The sequence below is a fragment of the Lissotriton helveticus genome, chromosome 3_1 (genome assembly GCF_964261635.1).
Source record: "Lissotriton helveticus chromosome 3_1, aLisHel1.1, whole genome shotgun sequence".
Taxonomy (NCBI): domain Eukaryota; kingdom Metazoa; phylum Chordata; class Amphibia; order Caudata; family Salamandridae; genus Lissotriton; species Lissotriton helveticus.
The window spans coordinates 1,868,580,426-1,868,601,605 of NC_136061.1; the positions used below are offsets into that span (position 1 = coordinate 1,868,580,426).

At 44.7% G+C, this 21,180-nt stretch overlaps 1 protein-coding gene across 1 annotated transcript in view; it reads right to left on the reverse strand.

The window, feature by feature from the left end:
• The window catches only part of LOC144825191 (mucin-2-like), a 1,014,272-nt gene that overhangs the window by 630,921 nt on the left and 362,171 nt on the right, over window positions 1-21,180 (reverse strand). The window contains exon 15 of the mRNA XM_078684042.1: window positions 8,685-8,779. Within this exon, the coding sequence (XP_078540168.1) occupies window positions 8,685-8,779 (95 nt within the window). The remainder of the gene's footprint in view (window positions 1-8,684; window positions 8,780-21,180) is intronic.

The following is a 21,180-nucleotide window of genomic DNA, read 5'->3' on the forward strand; positions in this document are numbered from 1 at the left end:
CACTTCACGGTCGCCATTCTTCATATTTTGGGCAAGCAAGAATGTTTTATTTATTTGTATATGTTTGGTCACAAAGCATGGCTATGGTCCATTCGCAATAATTCCAACCGATCACAAGGATTTATCTGCTTCACCACAGTGTAGGAGGCCCTTCTAAATATGATTAACAACACATTCCCCTTCTCCCTCACTACACTCATCTTACACCGCCCACCTCCCTACAGTGTTCACTTCTCCTGCTCTGCTGCTGGAAGCTGCCCCCTCTCTTTCTTCTTCTTCGTCCCTCTCTTTCTGTCTCGGTCTTGCTCCTCACATACTGAAAACTATGACTTCAACAAACGGATCTTACCCTCTCTAACCTCACCTTTCCTTTATTTGTTCCCCTGTGAAATAGATCCAATAAGAAAGAAACACTGTTGCTGCAAATTTTGTCTTTTTCTAACACTTTTCTATTCCAAAGTGCAGCCTTAGGATTTAGAAGGAAAAACTGGTTTTCAAAATACAATGAATAAATAAATAAAGTTATACAGAGTGGTTGCAAAGTGGCCAGATTGGTTTTATTCACCCCTCACACATTAGCACCACTTTATAGAGTTTGCCAGTGAAGCTCTACTTTTGTTTTCTCGTCTTTCTTTGAACAACATTGTTTTCCCTGGGTGGGAAGTACACCATACCAAGAGGTACTGCATTACCTGGTTGATGCGTAGAGTTGAAAACGTTTAATGTGATACTTATTATCTGTTTTCCTTATTTTAGTTTATAAAATGTCTACTGCTGCTCTGTGTTCAGGGATGTGGTATTTTTAACCATACTGCTTATGTTTTACAGGGATATAAGCAATGGACATTGAAACAGACTCCTTTCAGACCCTGTAGTCATGCCCTTAACTTTTCAGGCAATAACACTCATTAAATTCTGAATAATAAAGGTAAAAGTGTTAAGATAACCATGTTGTTCCTGTTTACATTTTACATGCTTTATCAATCAATCAATCAATCAGGGGGTTTATAAAGTGGTACTACTCACCTGTGAGGGTCTCAAGGCACTGGAGAGGGGTGGCTGCTGGTCCCTTTGAGTGTGAAGGTTCATTCAAAGAGCCAGGTCTTTAGGTCCTTTTTGAATTGGGTCAGCGATACAGATTGCCTGAGGTGGCGGGGCAGGGAGTCCCAGGTCTTGGCGGCGAGGTAGGAAAATGAACTGAATCAGATTCTGGTCTTGTGGATACTGGGGATGGAGGCAAGGGCGTATTGGGTGGAATGAAGTTGTATGGCAGGTACGTGGAATGCGAGGCGGTGGTTCGGGTACACTGGTCCTATGTTGTGGAGAGCTTTATAGGCCTGTGTGAGGAGTTTGAAGGTGATTCTCTTGTTGACCAGGAGCTTGAGGAGTTGTCGGATGTGTTGCGTGATGTGGCTGTGGCGGGGGACGTCGAGGACCAGCCTGGCAGCGGTGTTTTGAACGTTCTGTAGTTTCATGAGCTGTTTCTGGGTGACACGGCATAGAGTGCATTGCCGTATTCGAGTCTGCTGTGATGAGTACGTGGGTGACAATCTTTCTGGATTCAATGGAGATCCATCTGAAGGTCTTTCAAAGCAAGTGGAGTGTGTAGAAGCAGGCTGGGAAAACTGCGTTGATTTGTCGGTTCATTGTGAGCAATGCTTTACTTACTATTGTATTCCCCATGAGTGTTTACTTTTTCCATGATTCTGTTAACTATTTTCTACAGGCAGCATGTTACTCTTGTATCCGCTCCCTCATAACCTATTTCCCATTTTCTGGTTCTTCAGCGCCGCAAGGTTATACGAATGGCAATAGCACTATGCAAATATGATCACTCCATTGCAAGTAAAGAAAACAAAAGTAAAAAACATTGTAATTTTCAATGCCAAGAGCTCTAACTTTCACAAATGTAAGACTCATTGCATTGCAAATGCTTGTTGTTTTGTCTTGCCAGCCTGTCCACGTGCAGAGCAGTGTGCGCGTCGCACCTTTATTTTATCAACGTATGCAGAATAAATTCCTTACAGGAGCAAGAAGCTTACCAGGAATAGGTGAATGCAGGAAATGCAGAGCAGGATTGCTTTCCATCGTTGTACCTGCCAGCGGGAGAACTGTTCAGAAGAGCTGCGTGGCAGTCCCACATGTGTTTCTCCCAGGCCTACCATGGAGGGATCCAGCTGGGTCTATAATCCTGAGGTAGAGCTTCCACCGGGTGAGGGGGCTGTAACTAAACTACTGGCACACATTGAAAGCTGCTTTGTGAAGGAATGTGAGTCCCCTTGTGGGGATTCTTTCATTATTTAAATGTTTTAGGGGCTTTTTGCTTCTCCTTTTCTATTGGCTGTGACACAGAAGCAATATGATTGTTTTTTATCACTAGGTACCTTGTCATTGTACTTTGTTCTAGGGGAGTTTCTCCTTCTTAAAGTAGGTCCGTTGCTGCCAGGGGGTTGTTCTGGCATTATGGAAGGCAAAAGGAGGTGCAAGCTGAAAGTAATGTTTTCCTTTCCTTAAGATGAAGAGAATCCTATCCCAGTAAGGGAGGCTCCGGCATGAATTTTCTCCTCCTCCGCCAGATGAGCCAGCCTCGATGGTTAGAGGGGAGCTGCAACAAACAATTGACTCTGCAGTGGCTATGGCTCTACAGGAGGGTTCTACTGGAGGGCCAGATCTATGCCAGATATTTAAGATAAGTACATTTATCGAAATAGGGATATGCAAAAAATCTGGCATGGATTAGGCCCTGCAGGACCAACTTTGGAGAACCCCTCTAAAGGACAAACCGAAGCCCAAGAGACCTGGTGGACGTTCTAAGGAAAATACCCCTCCACCCCCCAAGACCTCCCCCACCACCCTCTTTGTCTTCACGGAATGAATGGAAGTATATCAGATGTGAGGAGGTTCCAGAACTTCTGAGGCACATCCGTTATAATGTGGGGTTTCCTTATTTGCCAGGCTAAGAGAGCGACGAGGCCCTTTTCCCCAGGATATTAAACCTCCATGAATTACCATGACTCTGCATGCGAAGATCAAGGACTTGATTTTTGGGGATTGGAAATAACCATATCTGATGGCTGTTTCCCTGTTCTTATAGAGGCTTTATATATGGATGACTCATCGCACTTTGCCTCATAAGTTAAACGTTGATGCCATTTTTGCTACTCTGATTGGGAGAACATCTCTGAATCCTGAGCACTGTGCCCCCTCTGATGCAAATGACAAAAAAGTGGAGAGTGCATTAAAAAGGGCTTTTTTTGGTGCAGAATTTAACTTTGAGATCTTCTACGTATACAGCCTACACTGCTCAGTCTTTACAAAAGGTCTTTGATGGCCTGGCTATAGCAATTTAGATTGCCCCGATATTTTGATAGCCATGAAACGGCAAGTCAAATATCTGGTGGACATTTCATCTGGCACACTGAAAACGATGGCAGTAGCTTCCGGGGTTGCTGTTGCAGCAGGCATGAACCTTTGCATGCTTTGTTGGTGAAAAGCTAAATGGCATGATCACAAAAGATTTTTAAGGATGGTAAAGGGAAGGTTTTACTATTTTTTGCAATGTATTGGGGGTCAGTCTTCTCGCTTTCTCTCCAAGAAAGACTACAGATCTGATTCTAATAGGAAAAAGAGGTTTTATTCCTAGAAACAGAACAAGAAATTGGAGTTTGAAAGACAGAAGGGGTTGTCTAAGAGGCGCTCCTGATGACTACAGTTCTCTGATATCCAGGTTGCCTCTGGGAGTGGGGGGCAGACTACAGGCCTTCAATCACATTAGGATCAGCGATTCCAGAGATCAATAGGGAAGAGGGGTAGTGCAGAATTGCTACTACATAGAATTCAGATACGCTCTCCCCCAATACCTGTCTGATTCCTACTCCAGTGCCAAGGGATCCTCTCAAGCGCAAGGCCTTATTTTCAGGCATTTTGGATCTTTTGTAGAAAAGAGTGATTGTACAAATTCCTGCTTCAGAGAAAGGGAAGTGAGCATATTCCATTCTGTTCCTCGTTCAAAAGGCATCCAGTTATTTCAGACCTGTTCTCGATCTAAAGAGAGTGAATCAGTGGGTCCATATGATTATTTCAAAATAGTCACTCTCTAGTCAATCACTGATACAAGACAACAATCTCTTGACCATTTTGGATCATCATGATGCTTACATCCACTTTCCCATTACTCTAGAACATCAAACGTTTTTGCACTTCTCTGTGTGGAGTCATCATTTCCAGTTTTCTGTCCTTTGCCCTGGTTGCTTTACTCAACAGAAGGGCATTTTCTTGCACCCTTATCTAGACGACTGGCTCATTCATGCTGGTTCTTGAGAGTGTACTGTTTGGGTGCGTGAGGAGCACTCCGTGGTATTCTGGTTTTAAGTCTAATCAATTGGTGCTGCGATTAATAAGGATAGTCACTCCTTGTGTCAATGATGGGTTATGATGGGTGAATCCGCCCACCTAGTCGCGCACTGTTCACCTAGTGCTCCGCACCTTATTATTATTCTTACTTCATCTACTTGAAACAACTCTTTTATCTGTTTTTACTTATTTCTTTTAATCACATCCTTATTTTTCATATTTTATGCATATTATTTGCAATATTCCAACAATATACATTTATAACCTTTTCATTTCAAAAAAGAAACAGCTGCGTACTTGGAGGGTGATCAATCTTTTGCAGTCTCATGGATTTCTCATGAATTAGGAAAAGTCAGAGTTGGTTACAGCTCAGGACAGATATTTCATTGGGGCTTGGTTCCTCACTGCTCAGGTCACGGTGATTCTTCCCCTTGCGAGAATTTTCAAGATTTATTCGCACATCAGTACCCTGCTTCCCCACTCCTCTCTCAGGATTCTTTTGTGTCTTCAATTTCCAGGAGATCTCACCTCCGCTGTTTTCCTGGTTTGGCTCCATCTTTAAAAGCTAATGAGAATTATTTAGTCGGTATGGGATCCTATATCCCTGGATCTTTCACAGAGAGTCCTGTTATCCCCGCTGTTTCATCTTCATCTGCGTTGGTGGTTGAATCCCATGAACCTCCTGAAAGAGGTTCCCTTTGTGACTCATCATTACTATGGATGCCAGCCTTACCAGGTGGGAAGCGTGGCTTGGCCATTATCAGGTCCAAGGAACATGGCCTTGGAACCAGAGCAGGAGATCTTCAAATTAGTGAATGCTGAAGGCTGTCCGACAAGCTTCGAAAGCTGTTTCTCATCATCTTTCAGGGCATCCTATACTGATTCGAACTGACAATATCACCACCAAGTGTTTGAACCAGAAGTAGGGAACAAGGTCAACTTCCTTGATCATGATTTTGGGAAAGATCTTTCACTGAACAGAAAGGAAGATTGCTTACATCTCTGCAATACAAATTCAGGGTTCCTGAATGGGGTGGCAGACTCTCTTAACCAAAGTCTTCCATCTTCAACACAGTTTTGTCAGCATCCCCTAGTCTTTTCTAAGATAGTCCAGAGGAGGTGTCTCCCAGTCTTGGACCTGTTTGCAACCAGGGAAAATTGTTTGGTTGCAAACTTATGTTCCCGGAGGAGGGAGAGGGACATTTGAGGGGGTGGATGTTCTCTTGTGCAGATGGTCTCCAGGACTCATTTATGCTTTCCCTCCTTTTCCTGTCATTCCCAAGTTTCTTCTGAGGGTCTGGAGGGAACAGGCCACTGTGATTTTGGTTTCTTCAACTCAGACATGCTCAAATTGGTTTCTTCTCCTCACTTCCTTATGGGAGTAGGAGAAAATGAGGGTTTCCTATCTCTCCTCCTCCATTGGACTTCCCTGTTCTCCAGCAAGAGGTACTAGTTAGGTTGGGATTGACAGATAGGGGTGTTCCAGATTCCTTAGTTGTTACTTTTCAGGCTTCTTATAGGACTTAGACGCCAAAGGCTTATTCTAGACATTGGGCTACTTTACACAAATGTTGTACTTCCAGACATTTGGATCCATATACTGCCAGCTTAGTCGAAGTTCTGTCCTTTCCCAAGATGGCACTTCCTTAGGTCTCAGAATCTCCCCTTTGCAGATCCAGTGGGTTTTGATCAGAGCTGTCAGGGCATCTTGGGGTAATCTACTGATGGTTTGGTTCCCCAGTTCTTTAGGAGACTTTTGAATATGTATTCTCCTTCTCCACGTCAATTTTCCTTCTTGGGATTTGTTACTAGTTTTGGATGTCTTACAAGGTCCTCCTTTCGAACCTCTTCATGACATTGATATCAGAACTTTAACTCTTAAAAACTTTACTTTGGGTGATTACTTTGGCCAGGAGATTAGGGAAGTTGTCTGCTTTTATCCTCCAGTCATCCATTCTGTAGGGTGTTCGTCCTCGTCCCTGTTTCATCCCAAAGGTTGTTTCCTCTTTTCACAGAGAACAGGAGATTATTCTTCCTCCTCCCTGCTTCTCCCGTGGAGGAGGAGAGTGATCTCCTCAATCTGGATGTTAGACGAGCACTTTTGATCTATTTGGATACTGAATCACTTTTTGTAAATGTTGGCCTTGCAAGAAAGGGAGTAAAAGCTCACAGTGGCATCTCTCAGTCAGTGGGTGAGTTCATGAATTGTTATTGTCGTATAGGGCATCTCACTGTCCTCTGCCCAGGAGGATTAAAGAAAAATCTACCAGAGCGATGTCCTCTTCCATGGCCGAGATTCAGGGTGCCTCTTTGACTGAAATTTGTAGGGCGGCTGCCTGGGCTTCTCCGACCACTTTCATCAAACACTATTGTATTGGTCAGGAGATTGAAGTGGATGCTTTGTTTGGTTCAGGTGTATTAGCCTCTATGCAGAAATCAAGAGCAATAACATTCCTGCCAGTATAGTGCAATTATCAATTAATGTAACTGTGTCATGGGCCCTAGTGCAAGGAAGGAAATGGGTGCCCTGTTGCTGACTGAAATAAAAAATGCAGCAATAAAAAGGGTTCAGTAGGTGCCTCAGGTCTATGGACCCTGGTGCCACTGCACCTGCTATACCAACGGAAGCTATGCCCCTGCCTGCAGTGGAGAATTAGTGTGTGGCCCTAGCAGAATTCAACAGGTTTTCCCTGTTCCAAGGCTGTTTAACACTCACATTTACTATCTGTTTCGAGCAGCTACAAAACCTTTTTCTGGTGGGGAGTTGCTGGGCAGGTGTGGAAGAAGAATATCTGGATTGGTAGGAGAATCAAGGTAAAAAAGGTGCCCTGGCAGAGGAGCATTACATGCCCTCACCTTACGAAAAAGAGATTGGCTGGCATCACTCGCTGGTAAAATTGAGCCCTGTATTGACCAGGTTGAACAGTATCCTACACGGGGATACAGCTTCGCTTGACTCCTAATCAGGATCTCTGCTTCTTATTATGATTATTCTGAATATAAACCGTAGAACACTGCCACCCTCAAAGGTCACACAAGAGAAATTAACAAAAAGAAGCATTTCAACATTGAGTGTAACGTACGGTCGTTTGGATTCAGTTATATTCTTGAAAAGAGACTGAAGCGAGCCACCCATTGAATGCCAAGTGGCTTCCTTGGCGTCAGTCAATGGTGGTGCTGCAGAGAGGGTAGTCCATCGCTGGTCAAAAAGGCCTAGAGCCAAGGAGGTTTTAACTATTGATTGTGCACTTTATTCTTATTTAGAGTCCTGTTTTGTAAATGTGTCGTAAGTGGATATCTTGAAAATATGTCATGGCTCCTGATATTCGTAGACCAAAACTGGACACCCCGAGCGATAGGTAATCAAATTTAGGAGCTATCCTGCCTTCTACCAGGACGTTCATCAAAGGCAAGGGGAGGACATATAAGCAATCCATGGCTAGATACCACACCTATTAATGGTAATACAGGGGAAGTAAAGTGCAATGAATCATGAACTGAATTCACAGTGCAAAAGTATTGATTTTAAAATTATGGATCCTCGATGATTGTGCAAATCCTGCATTACGAAATTCTCATTACAGAGGGGCATCTAGAGAGTTAAATGTATTCCCATTTAAATTCTGCTGAAGTAAGGTGACTATATCCACCTTTGTAAACTCTGAAGTCTGAAGTTTAAACTTTGCGAGTTTGGTGAATCGAGCTAGCCATCAAAAAGTGATGGATGTCCTGTCCACCATTTTCAGAAGCATTGACATCAATGCACTCTTAATACAGCGGACAGAACATCTCCACTGCCTTTTATTCCATGCACCCACCAGAGACCTCTGCACCGCCCAACTTGCCCTAGCCGCCATCCCACGTATCCGCAAGACCACGGCCGGGGGAAGATCCTTCTCCTACCTCGCAATAAAGACCTGGAACACCCTGCCTCTCCCCTAAGGCAATCCTTTCCCTGCCCCAATTCAGGAAAGACCTCAAGACCTGGCTCTTTGACTGAATCACTGTACCTTGCAACAGATCTGCAGCCACTCCCCCCAGCCCCCAGCATCATGAGAACCTTACGGGTGAATAGTTGCGCTTTACGAGCCACTTGGCCACTTGATTGATTGATTGATTGAACATCTGCTACTTTTTTGGGCAGATAGTGCAAACTCACCAAACATTAAATAAGGGCCTTTGTCTACTTTTACTCATTAGATATTGGATTGCCAATGCTTGCTGTGCTGGACAATCATTGACTCAAGTATTATAAAATAATACTTTGCTTTTAGGTAAGTCTAATCCCAAGGACCGTATAATGTTTATCTGTTATAGAAAGAAACACATACCTTCTCGTATTCCATTGGATTCTCCATGCTGTGGCATCTTGCAAAAGGCCCTGCAGAGTTAGTTAAAGAGCGACACCAGAGTTCAGCATGTTGCTCTGTAGAGAAAATGAAGGGAACATATTAGCATTTCTTGAAGGGGACTAGCATAGATGCACTGATTAAAGTGGAAATGAGTGCATTCCCCTTTCTTTTCTTAATACTGTAATCTTACAAACTCAACAGGTCTAAAACCTTTCATCATGGGTAGAACAAGGGCAGGCTTGAGATAAGTTGCAATGCGTTGCACATTACAAAATAATGTATTGCCTAGTGGAAGACGAGAGCCAAAAAGAGCAGTTACGGGTCAAACTATCTGATTCTACAGTTTTGACAATCACTTTAATAGAAGTTATCTTTGCTATCAGACAGAGCCCCAATGGCAAAGCTCTAGGCCTGGATGGGGTCCCCATGGATTTAATCATGTGTAATACTGATTTATGGGGCTCCCCTGATAATGAATGTGTTTAACACCTCACTATGTAGTGGGATTCCTGAGTCTTGGTCACTCTGTACCATACTGCCAATCTTCAAAAAAGGGGATCGTAACTCACCAAAAATCTACCTCCCCATCTCCCTCACAAAAGGCTTGGTTAATATCATTGGGCAGGTGATATTTAATAGTTTAAAGACATGGGTGAAGTATCTTAACATCTTATCTCCCTATTAATTCAGGGTTCCCCGGAGGGCTGGGTATAGTGGAACAGTTCTTAAATTTGAACTTGATTATTGGCAAATGCACCATTGGAAAGCGCTGTACCTGGCCTTTATGGATTTGTCAACCGCCTTTGACTGCATCAACAGAACAAAGCTCTGATTGATTTTTTTTTTTTTACGTTTTTTATTGCAGATCAAATTACAGTAGACATAACATTACTGGAGCATGTCAGTACAGATTTTTCCTCAATCGAACTCCGCACCTGATTAGTACAAACAGCCATTCAGCCCACATCCCGTAGGCCGGGCGGCATCCTCCGCTTCCTCGGTTCATGTCACAATTCTACCTCCCATGGTCTTAATATGAGGTAATCTGGTATCTGCTTTTTAGTCAATACCCCCCATCCCTCCAGTAACATCAGGCAATAGTTCCCCTGATCTTCGATTTGTACCCCTGAACCCACACTACTTCCCCCCCCTCCTCCTTCCTCCCTCAGTGTCCGCGCCTGCGCCTAGTCCTGAGTGGCATGAATTTGTGGTAAAGGGCAAAAGCAATTTGGTGTGTACTATGTGTGTGTGTCTAGTGGGGGGGCCGGCACCCCGGCACTCTCGACGGGTCTCCATGGTCCTCAGGGTCCTCCCCCCTCTCCTCCTCCACTGAGTTATCTCGTAGAGACTGCACTAGCATCTCCCATGCCAGAGCCGCCTCCTGGGCACGGTCGTCTGAACCGCGGCGGGCCAGTTGGTATCTGATCGTGCTCTCGGCCGCCGCCCACTTTAGGAATTCGTTCAACCATCTCCGGTGCGTTGGTCCTGTTCTCGACTTCCACCCCTTGTTCAGCTCCCTCTTCGCTAATATTAGGCCCATATCGATAAATTTACTTGATATTTTGTTTTTGGGTGTGTGTGGAAACCAATGTAATATGCTGGTGGCACTGTCGAATTGCAGATTCCTGTCTGTCACCTCATTCAGTGTGGTGCCAATGTCCGTCCAGTAGTCCTGCAGATGAGGGCAGTCTCGTAGCATATGCAGTAGGTCCGCACCTATCTTTTTGCATCTGGGACACGCCGCTTCTACTGCTCCGAAATACTGCGCAATTTTACCAGGGGTGAGGTAGGCCCTATGAAGGATATAAAAGTGTATTAACTGGAAGCGCGCGTTTCTAGTGCTCTTTCTCGGCCTTCGCATTAGTTGGGACCAGGTAGTGTCCGGAATCTCCCTTTGTAGGTCTGCCTCCCATTTGGCCTTCAACGCCGCTAGCGGCTGCAAGGACTCGCCCATCAATCTTGAGTAGAGGCATGTCACCGCCTTGAAGGTGCCCGCCGCCATCATTGTGTACTGGCAAGCTGATGCCGTCGGCGGTTCGGCCAAACCCTCCCCCCAGTGCGCCTGGATAGCCCTCACCACAGCCGCGTGTAGTAGGTAGTCTCCCCTCGGGAGATCGTGGCGCTCCTGCAGTGTCTGGTACGGGGCTAGCACGCCATCGTCATATAAGTCCCCAACTACCTGCAATCCCGCCTCCTCCCATAGCTGGAGCCTCGACCAATCTCCCCCATGAGGGAGTGCCGTCAGCATGCCCAGTGGGATTTCGGGCGCATACGGGTGATGGATTCCCGCTCGTTTCTGCGATCGGTTCCAGCATAAGCGAAACGTCCGTTCTTCCTGGGAGAGGTCATTGAGCGTTAGCTTTTGCCGTAGGGCTATATAAGCCAACACATGGCGGGGGGTGCCAGCGTCCCTCTCCGGGTCCGGCCCGTGGTAGGCTCTTGCAACTTCTTGCGTGAATGTCTGCAGTTGGGCGGCCAGGTAGTAAAGTTCGAAGTCCGGGACCGCTAGGCCTCCTTCGTCCTTGGGGCGGGTCAGTGTCGCTAAGGCGATCCTGCGCCTGCCCTTGCCCCATAAGAATGACACGAGTGCCGATTTTAACTGTTGAAAAACCGCCCCAGGCACCCACACGGGGAGCGTTCTGAAGTAATATAGTAAGCGTGGCAAGGCAACCATTTTTAAGAGAGATACCCGTCCAGCCACTGACAGAGGTAGGGTGGCCCAAAAGGACCTGCTGTTCCGTAGAGCACGGATACAGCGGCCCACATTGCCGTCCAGCATGTTCGCCGGGTCGTGGTATATGTGCACCCCCAGGTAGGGCAGGCAGTCAGGCTCCCATCGGAGCAATGGGCGGGTCGGGGGTCGGTCCTGTTCCTTCCGCAGGGGGAAGTGACAGGTTTTAGTCCAGTTCACTTTCAGGCCTGATATCGTACCAAAGCGCGCCAGCAGTCTCTCTGCTCCTTCTACAGCACCATCGGCATCCTCCAAATAAAGGAGAATGTCATCAGCATATAATGAGATGTAGTGTCGAACTCCAGCCCTCCGTAATATTCACCCCGCCTGGCCAATGCTGCCAGAGGTTCCACCGCCAGTGCAAATAGTAGGGGAGAAAGTGCGCATCCCTGTCTAGTGCCACGCAGTACCTCGAACTGGAGGGATACCAGGGCACCAACCTTTACTCTCGCCCTAGCCGCCGCATATAGTACTTTTGTCCAAGCGATGTATCCCTCCCCCAGGCCGAACCTCTGCATCACTCTATACAGATAGTCCCATTCTAGGCTGTCAAAGGCTTTCTCAATGTCCACAGCCAATACGAGGGGAGTCTCTGCGCCAGGGGGGGTCGTCCATCAGTCGGAGCAGCCTCCGTATGTTGTGGGTCGTGTTATGGGTGGGTATAAAGCCGGACTGGTCGTTATGGATTAGGTCTTGCATGTGGGTCAACAATCTGGAGGCCAGCACAGTACTCAGGATCCTATAGTCTGTCGTTAACATCGACAGCGGCCTGTAGGAGGCAGGGTCCGTATTCTCCCTCCGCAGCTTCAGCAGAGGGATCATTATGGCCTCACGCATTAATTGGGGGAGTCGGCCTTTATCTTTGGCCTCGTTGTAAATTATTTGGAGCCTAGGAGCCAATTGGTCGAGGTATCGACCGTAAAATTCCACAGGCAACCCGTCTATGCCCGGGGTTTAATATGGTGGCAGTGTCTGTTAGTCACCGCCAGCCATATTACCATGGGTGCGGAAAGATGCCTTTCCGTGGTGGCAATGCCGCCATGCAAAGGCATGCGGGAATAGACTGCGAGGCCCGCAAAGGGACTCTGGGGGGGTGGGGGGTGCACATGGGGGATACCTATGGTACCCCCCTGTAGTTCCATGCACAACATGGCAGGCACCGCGCGGTGCCTGCCATGTTGTACATGGAAGTACACAATATACCTTCCACCGCCCGCCACAATTACAGGAATGCAGGATGCGCCCGACACTGTGCCGGGCGCATCCTAATGGCCCCCACGGGACCCCCGCCCTTATGGCAGGCAGTGCCATTACCCGATAGGATGGCTTCTAATGACCCCCATAGTATAGACTTGGGTGTGGAGACGTACAATATACGTGCCACCCCTATACCTCAAAGATGCACAATATTTAGGTGCATTAGCATAAAATATTTTCTGTGTGCTTTAATCTTATTGACATGAAGCGAAGCACAGAATATACGATTGAAGTTTATTCATTGTAGAGTTAAGACCTTCACATGAGTATTTATACTAATGTTTCATTTATACATAAAGGATTGTAGTGATCATGCACATTTACATCTGTGTATTTTGAAGTTATACTGCATTTACCTAAAATACACTTTCTGTGTAATAATATATTCATTAACGTCTTGCATTTTTTATAATTGTACATGCGCACCTAGCTATGTATTTAAAGTCCACATTGACTGCTTTATTAAATTAGCCTAACCAAAGGCCATAGGCTTGGGAGGAGAACTTTTGGCAAGGACAAGGGACGCTAACGAATCATAAGGAGTGGCACCTATTTATGCCCTATAATGGAGAAGGTAGGCATTCAAGGATGTCCTGATGTTTGGACTGTGGGATGATGAGAATCTAGAGAGGATGCCAATTCCTACTGTTTGTATACAGAAAGTTACTTGAGTTGATCACCTGAAGCTCTCGTATGTTCTGTGGGTTTAATTGGTGTACAACATTTAGTCATTAGACCAGATTCTCTAGAGACTCTGAGGGGTATAGCCCTCTCTTCGATGTTCTCATTATGTGGCTTCATACTATGAAATTGTCTTGATTCCGAGAACTTCTACTGAAGTCTCCTCAGTTCGGACACCTTCCTGGTTTCCTTGATTTAACTAGGTCCCTAATTTTCTAACTTTAAGTTTAGGATTAGCTTAGGTGATTTAGATTTAATCATGCATAGACGCGAGGATTGAAATTTATATACTGATCACAAGATTTTGTTTCTTATTCTCTGTATTGTGCAACTGAGGTACTTGTATGTCTTATGTTGTATCAGTTTAATTTCATTCAACACTTTGGATATCCTGTGGTGATTTTGTATCTTTACAATATGTTCTTGAGATTTATGTACATCAGTTTGGCTCTTAATCTTTAATAAACTTTTATTTAATTGTATTAAAGGATTCCTTGTCCCTAATGTGTGATCAAATGGACTACACTGTAAGATGAAATTGTTGAACTGCAGTTAACTCCTTTCTTCCTCTTAGGCATCTAGAAAAGTTAATTGAAGGGTAAGTGGTAGGATTGGCCCAGTGCTCCAGCAGTATTGAGACAGAATATCGAAATTAAAATAGCATCCTACTAAAATATTGTGTCCAAAATATCGTGATATGGAAATATTGTCTGCAAGAATATCATTGTCAAGAATAATGAATTCAAGGTGATATAGATTTTTTTAAATAGCGAAATCATTAATATTGTTTACAAAAATATAGTTGTTTAAAATACATTGTTTTAATTATTGTTATTTATTTTTGTATACATTTTAAATGTATATGATGTAAATGTTGTGTATAATTATTGTTTACTTTTTTTGTCATTTTTTAATTTGTGGTAGTTATTAAATGTAATTGAATTAATGTTTGTGATTTTTAGTACCAAAGCAGGTCGTGGATTTAAAAGGGTACAGGGTGGGAAGTAATTTAATTATAATAAATCAATAATCTGTTTTAATTAATACTATTTATTTAATTGAGCATTAAATATGTTAATTGTGCAATTAGTTATTTTTAATTAAAATTTTGGGTGAGGTTTGTGGGGTTAATAGGGTTACAGGGTGGGAAGTAATTTAATGTTAATCAATTAATAATTAGTTGTTAATTATATTTATTTAATTGATAATTAATTATGCTAATTGCATAAATATATATTTTCTAATTTTAGGTGTGGGTTGTGGGATTTATAGGGGTACAGGGTGGGAAGTGACATAATTCTAATCAATTAATAATTAGTTGTTAATTAATATGAATTTTTAAATTGAGAATTCATTATGTTAATTGTGTAATTTTTGTTTTATTTTTAAATTTAGGTGTGGGTTGTGGGGTTAATAGGGGTACAGGGTGGGAGGTAAATTAATTATAAGCAATTCATATTTACTTTTTATTTAATAGTAATGTAATGGATAATTATGTTAATTGTCCAATTAATTTATTTTACTCAAACTTTTGGTGTGGGTTGTGGGTTTTGTAGGGGTATAGGGTGGGAAGTAAATAAATTTCAATGACATAATAATTTTTTTCATTGATATTAACTATTAAATTGATAATTAATTATGTTTATTGTGTAATACATTTTTTGCAATGTTAAATTTGAGGAGCATGTTGAGTATTTTGTGGGGGCATATTGTACGAAGTAATAATTAAATTTGAATCAATAATAATTTGTTTATTGATAAATATTTATGTTAATAGTGTAATTTGTTTTTTAAAGTTACGTTTTAGGGTCCGGTAGTGAGTTTTGTAGGGGTATTGGGGGGAGGTAACTAAAATAAAATTATTTCATAAATTATTTTGTTAATAAATAATTTTTAAATGAAAAATATTTTTGTATTTTTATTATAATAATATTTGTAGTTTCTTATGATATGTATTTAACATTGTAATATGTATTTATTTAATTAAATTTTTAATCCAAAATATATTTGTATTTTTTTTTACATATTTATATTTTTATTTGTTTACTATGTTTTTCAAATTATTATATTGTGTTGAATTTGTTTGTTTCTAATGTTGCATTGACCTGTGGTCAGAGGCTTTCTGACTGACATCCAAATTAGGGCCTAAGTGGTTTAAATAACACATTACAAACATGTCCCTGCCGTAATATCAACTATCACAATATAGTAAAGGTAAATGTGGGTTTTGGTATTATTTCCATATTCACTGAGAAAAATACAAAGGTCAAAGTAACATTATAATAAAGTGAAAATGGCAGTTAAAACACAGGGCCTAATTACGATGTCGGGCGGACGTCCGTTGCAGTTTGGTACCATCTGACTGAGGTTAGCGGTTCCTATTGCAGTATTACAATGTTTATTGCCCATAGGGCAGTCGCAAACATCTATTTGTCGCTGGAAGTTTGTGCGGTGGGCGGAAAAGGCCTGCAGCACAAGTTTCTATTGACAAATGGATGTTTGTAAACATCCCTACACCATGTGGCAGGCCACATAGTGCTGGGCTGCCAGCCCACATAGTGGAGGACCAGGGGGAAGGAACCCTGCCGGAGTCACCCACAGACACTTTCCGACAGCCTTTTCATGTGGAAAAGCCCAACATGAAAAGGCTGTCACATAAAAAGGCTGTCGGAAAGTGCCATTATAATCCAAACAGCAGAGCTGAACCTGGCCCCGCCGTCATTCAAGGCATTTTTTTGTTTTCCAATGCACCGACGGGTTCCTTGAGCCTGTCGGAAGCGCTGTCGACAGTCCCTTTGCCTGATGCCTCCACCCGCCACATCAGAATGCGGACCTCAATGTCAGATGCCGGTGGGTCCAACACCGATGTCCACCGACATCATAATCAGCCCCATACTGTTTTAGAAGAACAAAACCACTGAAATGCACCAGTTATAGTTATCGCAAGTAACTTTTACTCGTGCCCTGAAGTAACTATAAATTGCACACCCACCATGCATGGTCTTGTCATCCATTATGTCATTTATGATGTTGCAGTCATGATAGTGATGTTACAGTCTTTCACCATCTGTAGCTAGGGTCCACAGTGCCAGGTACTACAGCAAGTCTAATCTCACCAGAATTATATAGTGTCCTTTCCTTCTGGGCACTTCAGATGGTCCAACCAGCTCTAGGACTGGGGATAGAATGAGGATGCTAGTGCCATCAGCCCTGAAGCCTCGAAGACAGAGTCCAAACCTATCAAGGAGTAAGTCAGGAGTAGATGTACCCTCAATGCACCTGACATGGGTCAGCATTTGTGCAAATCCTTCCTTTTACCTTTCAAGGCCCTTACTCATCTCCCCCTGCCTTTGCAAGGAATTAAGGAGGAGGTGGAGAGTTCAGAATTTGGTGAGCCATCCACTCAATTTAAAGATGCTACACCTCTATCTCTATCTGACAACAAATGAACCAGCCTATTCTCGATCATAGTCCTGGAAAGCATCCACAATCCAGGCCACATTATTTATTTGCGCCTGTCTCTGCCGACACAGACCTGGCCTTTCCCTTCAAGTAGGCAGCAGATAACTGTCGGAAGAACTAGAATAGCCTTTTTAAAAAAGCTTTTACACCTTTGTAAATGAGGCCCAAACGTGTAGCTTCAAGGGAAGAGCATTCCACAAAGTGGGACCTAAAAAGGTAAAATGCCTGCCTCCTTGCCTGCCAGATTTAGACTTCTTGATTGGTAAGCATGATTAGGAACGCATGGGTGAACCATTGCTCTTATATATGTGGGACCACCACTGCACATGGCCTTGTGCATATAGCAAAAAGTTAAAGCTGAGTGGACTTGTTAACAGGGAGCCACGGAAGAGTGTGTAAGTAAGGGGACACTGAGACAATTTTAGAAATATGACTAAGAAGTTGAACATCTGCGTTTTATACAAATTGAGGTCTAAATCCTGCTGTTTTATTAGCACCCAAATAAACAACATTTCCATAATCTAATCTAGATAAACAGAGACTGCACAATAGTTCTTTGAGTGGCGGAGTGTAATGTAATGTGATGTAAACAGATTTGTAGAGAGGGGAGTAATCACCCATGAGGTTTCTAGTCACTGAGTAGGTGCGTAAGGTCTGGAGCATCAGTCGAAAAGCCAGGTCTTCAGTTTCTTGTGGAATGTTGTGAGCGACGTGGCTGTTCTGATGTCCTGAGAAAGGGCGTTCCAGGTCTTTGCTGCTAAATAGGTGAATGAGCAGCCTCCTGCTCTGCTTCAGCGAATGTGGAGAATATGTGTGCGTGACAGCGAAGCGGATCGGAGGTTGCCTGGTGGAAGTGCAGATGTCAGTTGACGTAGACGGTTCCATTCTGATGCAGCGCTTTGTAGGCGAGGGTGAGTATCTTAAAGTGACAGCATTTCTGGACGGGAAGCCAGTGGAGTTCCCAGTGGTGAACCATGATGTGGATGCAGTGGGGTAGGTTGAGAACCAATCTGGCAGAGGCGTTTTGGATGGTTTGGAGCTTGTGTGTGAGGTGGACGGGTATTACGTAGTAAAGGGAGTTGCTGTAGTCTCACCTGTTCATTATCAAAACTTGGATGACGGTCTTTCTGGTGTTCAGGGGGAGCTATTTGAAGATCTTTCTGAGCATGCAGAGGCTGTTGAAGCAGGCAGATGTGATGTTGTTGATTTGGGGCCTCATGGAGACCTCAGTGTCCAGGATAATGCCCAGGTTTCGTACCCTGTTGGTGGGAGTCGAGTGGGTCCCAATTCAGTGAGCCACCAGGTGGTGTCCCAGTGGAATTTGCTGGGTTTGAAAATCAGAACTTCAGTTTTCTCAGCATTGAGTTTGAGGCAGTTGGTGCGCATCCAGGTGGAGACTTCAGTCATGCAGCATTTGATATTGTTGTGGTGTTGATGGGGTCTTCTGAGAGGGACAGGGTGTGTTGCATGTCATTAGAGTAAGAGATGAGTCTGTGGGAGCGGATCATCTCCACAAGGGGTGCAAGGTGTGAGAAGTTGGCCTGGTATATGATGCTCACTAGTTCTAGTGATCACCTTGTACCATGCCAAGCAACCCTTATGATGATTGGTTGTAAGTCAACCTTATAGACCAGCTATCCTAGTGGTAGCATGGACAAAGCAGTCTTAGGCTAAACTCTGTAAAGGCATGTGAAGCAAGCTGTTTTACCATATACAATCCCCTTGAATACCAAATGAAAGGACACCACACAGATATATATTGAAAATATATATATATTTAATTACTACAAATATCCCCTATACTCTTTATGAGCACAGAAGCAAATGCGTTAAAACAAAACACAGTTTAAATATACAAAAGTTGCACAATATGAATGAGCCCTAGGGGCCACCTAAACCATATACTAAAATAGTGGTATAAGAACCACCAATCGGAAAGGAAATAGGCCTAGGGCCTGGGGAATCGCTGGAGCTGTTCGGGACTAACAGTGAAGAAGTCGGGAAAGGCCCGCGGGACTCGGGTGCAGCGCTTAAAGCACACGCATGCACCAATGCAATGTCAATGGTGCGTAAAAGTTATAAAGTTACTGTTTTAGGAACCTTCCGACTGACCTAGGAGGACAAAACTTTAGATCTAGGCACTAGAGGTGTGTACCAGTGTAGGAACACCGGCGTTGCTGAGTTACCTCACCCACAGGAAGCGGGTGCACAGGTGCCAAGTAGTGTCGGGTTTCGTCACGCAGGTCGATGGTGCCTGGAGATGAAGATGCTGCAGGCGGGTCGTCGAGGAGAGTTCCGGTGGATCCAAGGATGGATCTGAAGATGTGAAGACCTGAAAGCAGAGGGGACAATGTTCAAAGTCACTAGCCAGTGACTACCGTGGAACTAGGATGGAACCAGGCGATGTCGGGTGCAAACAGGCAATGAGGTGCAGCTTGTCTCCGCAGCCACGTGGACACAAAGAGGTCAAGGATGTCCAGGAGTCGATCACAAGCTGTCCCACAAAGGCTCTAGCTGATGGCGGTATCGGCAACTTGATTGGAGCAAACAGGCCTTGGCTAATGCAAGCCACGCAGTAAGTGAAGAAAGCTTGTTACTCGGACCAGCAAGGTCAGAGCGGGTGCTCCTTTTCAGGGGAGCGAGGGCCAGTCTGGAGCAACCAGACCAGTGGTGTTGTTTGTAGATTTCGTTGCCAAGATGGCCACCAGCCAACGGGCTAGCGACCGGGATGATGCGTCGAGTGGCAAAGTGCAAAAGGGCCCCACGCAGATCGTGGAGATGCTGGGGGGGCTGATCTTTGGTGCAGATGCTGCTCGGTGGTGGGGCTTCTCAAACCCCAAAGCACAGCGTCGAGGGTACCTCGGGTGCCCCGGGCAGTCAGCTTCTCGGGGGTCTTTCAAGATGGCCGGTCCCACGTCTCTCGGTGCCTCCACGGGTCTCTTCTTTTCAGGGACTGTGGATTGGGCTATGAGATGTCTGGGAATCTAGGTCTTGTTGGGCTCTGGGCTCGGGCTCCAGCGGGAGGAGGCGGCAAAGCAGACGTTGAGTTGCTGGTTGGTGCCTGTATTCACAGGGTGGTCACTCCTTGGCCACAAGGGAGATTCTCTTCAGTCTTCTGTGCAGCAGAATGTTGAAGTCCAGTTGTCTTCTTAGTTTCAAGTCGAGTTCAGGATGATCTGAAGTCTTGGGACACAGCTCCTACTCTTATTCCAATTCTAGGGGCTGGATTACCTGCTAGGTCTCTCCTCTGGGTGGGACCAGGAAGGGGGGTGGCTACACCCCCTTTCCTTTGTCCATCTCCGCGCCAAGACTGGGGCTGGGAAGCCCCAGAACCGGTTTGGACTGGCTTATGCACAGGGATACCTTGTGTGCCCCAGGCATGTCTCATTCTATTCAGCCCTGTCCTACCCAATACACAAAATCCTGTCTGGGGTGGTGCTAGCACCTCCCAAGGCAGGAAACCCTTTGTCCAAGCCTCCCTCGCTGGAAGGACTCCCAGCAGCAGGAGGTCAGACTTGTGTCTGTGGTGGCAGCATCCATTTTGTGATGCTGAGGCTCAAGTTTAACTTTACCCGGGTTTCAGGTTATGTACATGTTGTGTCCCTCTAGAAGAGTGGAATGCTACCCCCGTTGCCAGAACTGGCGAGGGGGTAGTATTCCAATTCGTATGACACCTTACTCGACATGTTTTGATAAAGCCAAACCAAAGATAGCATTTAACCGTGAGGTTCTTAATGCACTTAAGAGTATATGGTATGGCAGTATCATGGAACAGCTAAAGGACGTGGTTCCGAAAGCTGCAGACAGGCTCAGCTCATGCTAGAGCACCATCTCCCATATATCCAAGCACTCTGCCTCCAGGATTGATGAGGCCTTCCATAGGAGTGGCTGATAGGAACATATGTGTCCATTTTAAGTTAGATATAGACATACTATACCTAAGTAAGGGGTGATTACACCGACTTACCCCAGCTGAGTGATCAGCCAGTTGTGTCAAATATGGAGGCCAGGGGTGGCATAATACATGCTGCAGCCCCTGGTAGGCCTTGGAAACACCTATGCCCTGGGTACCTGGGGTACACTGTTACAGGGGTCAATAAGGTGAACCAGTTCCAATTGTGTATGTACCTTTTCTTGCGATGTGGAGTCTCGTGATGAGTGTTGTGGAAGACCTTGTTGAACGTGGCGGAGAGGCTGAGAAAAGTTAGGGCTGAGGAGTGTCCTTGATCCATAATGGTGTGAATGCCATCTATTGCAGTAATGGGGGCTATCTCTGTGCTATGGTTGCTGTGAAATCCTGATTGTGAGTAAGGGCGGGCAGAGAACTCTGGAGTTTAGGCAAAT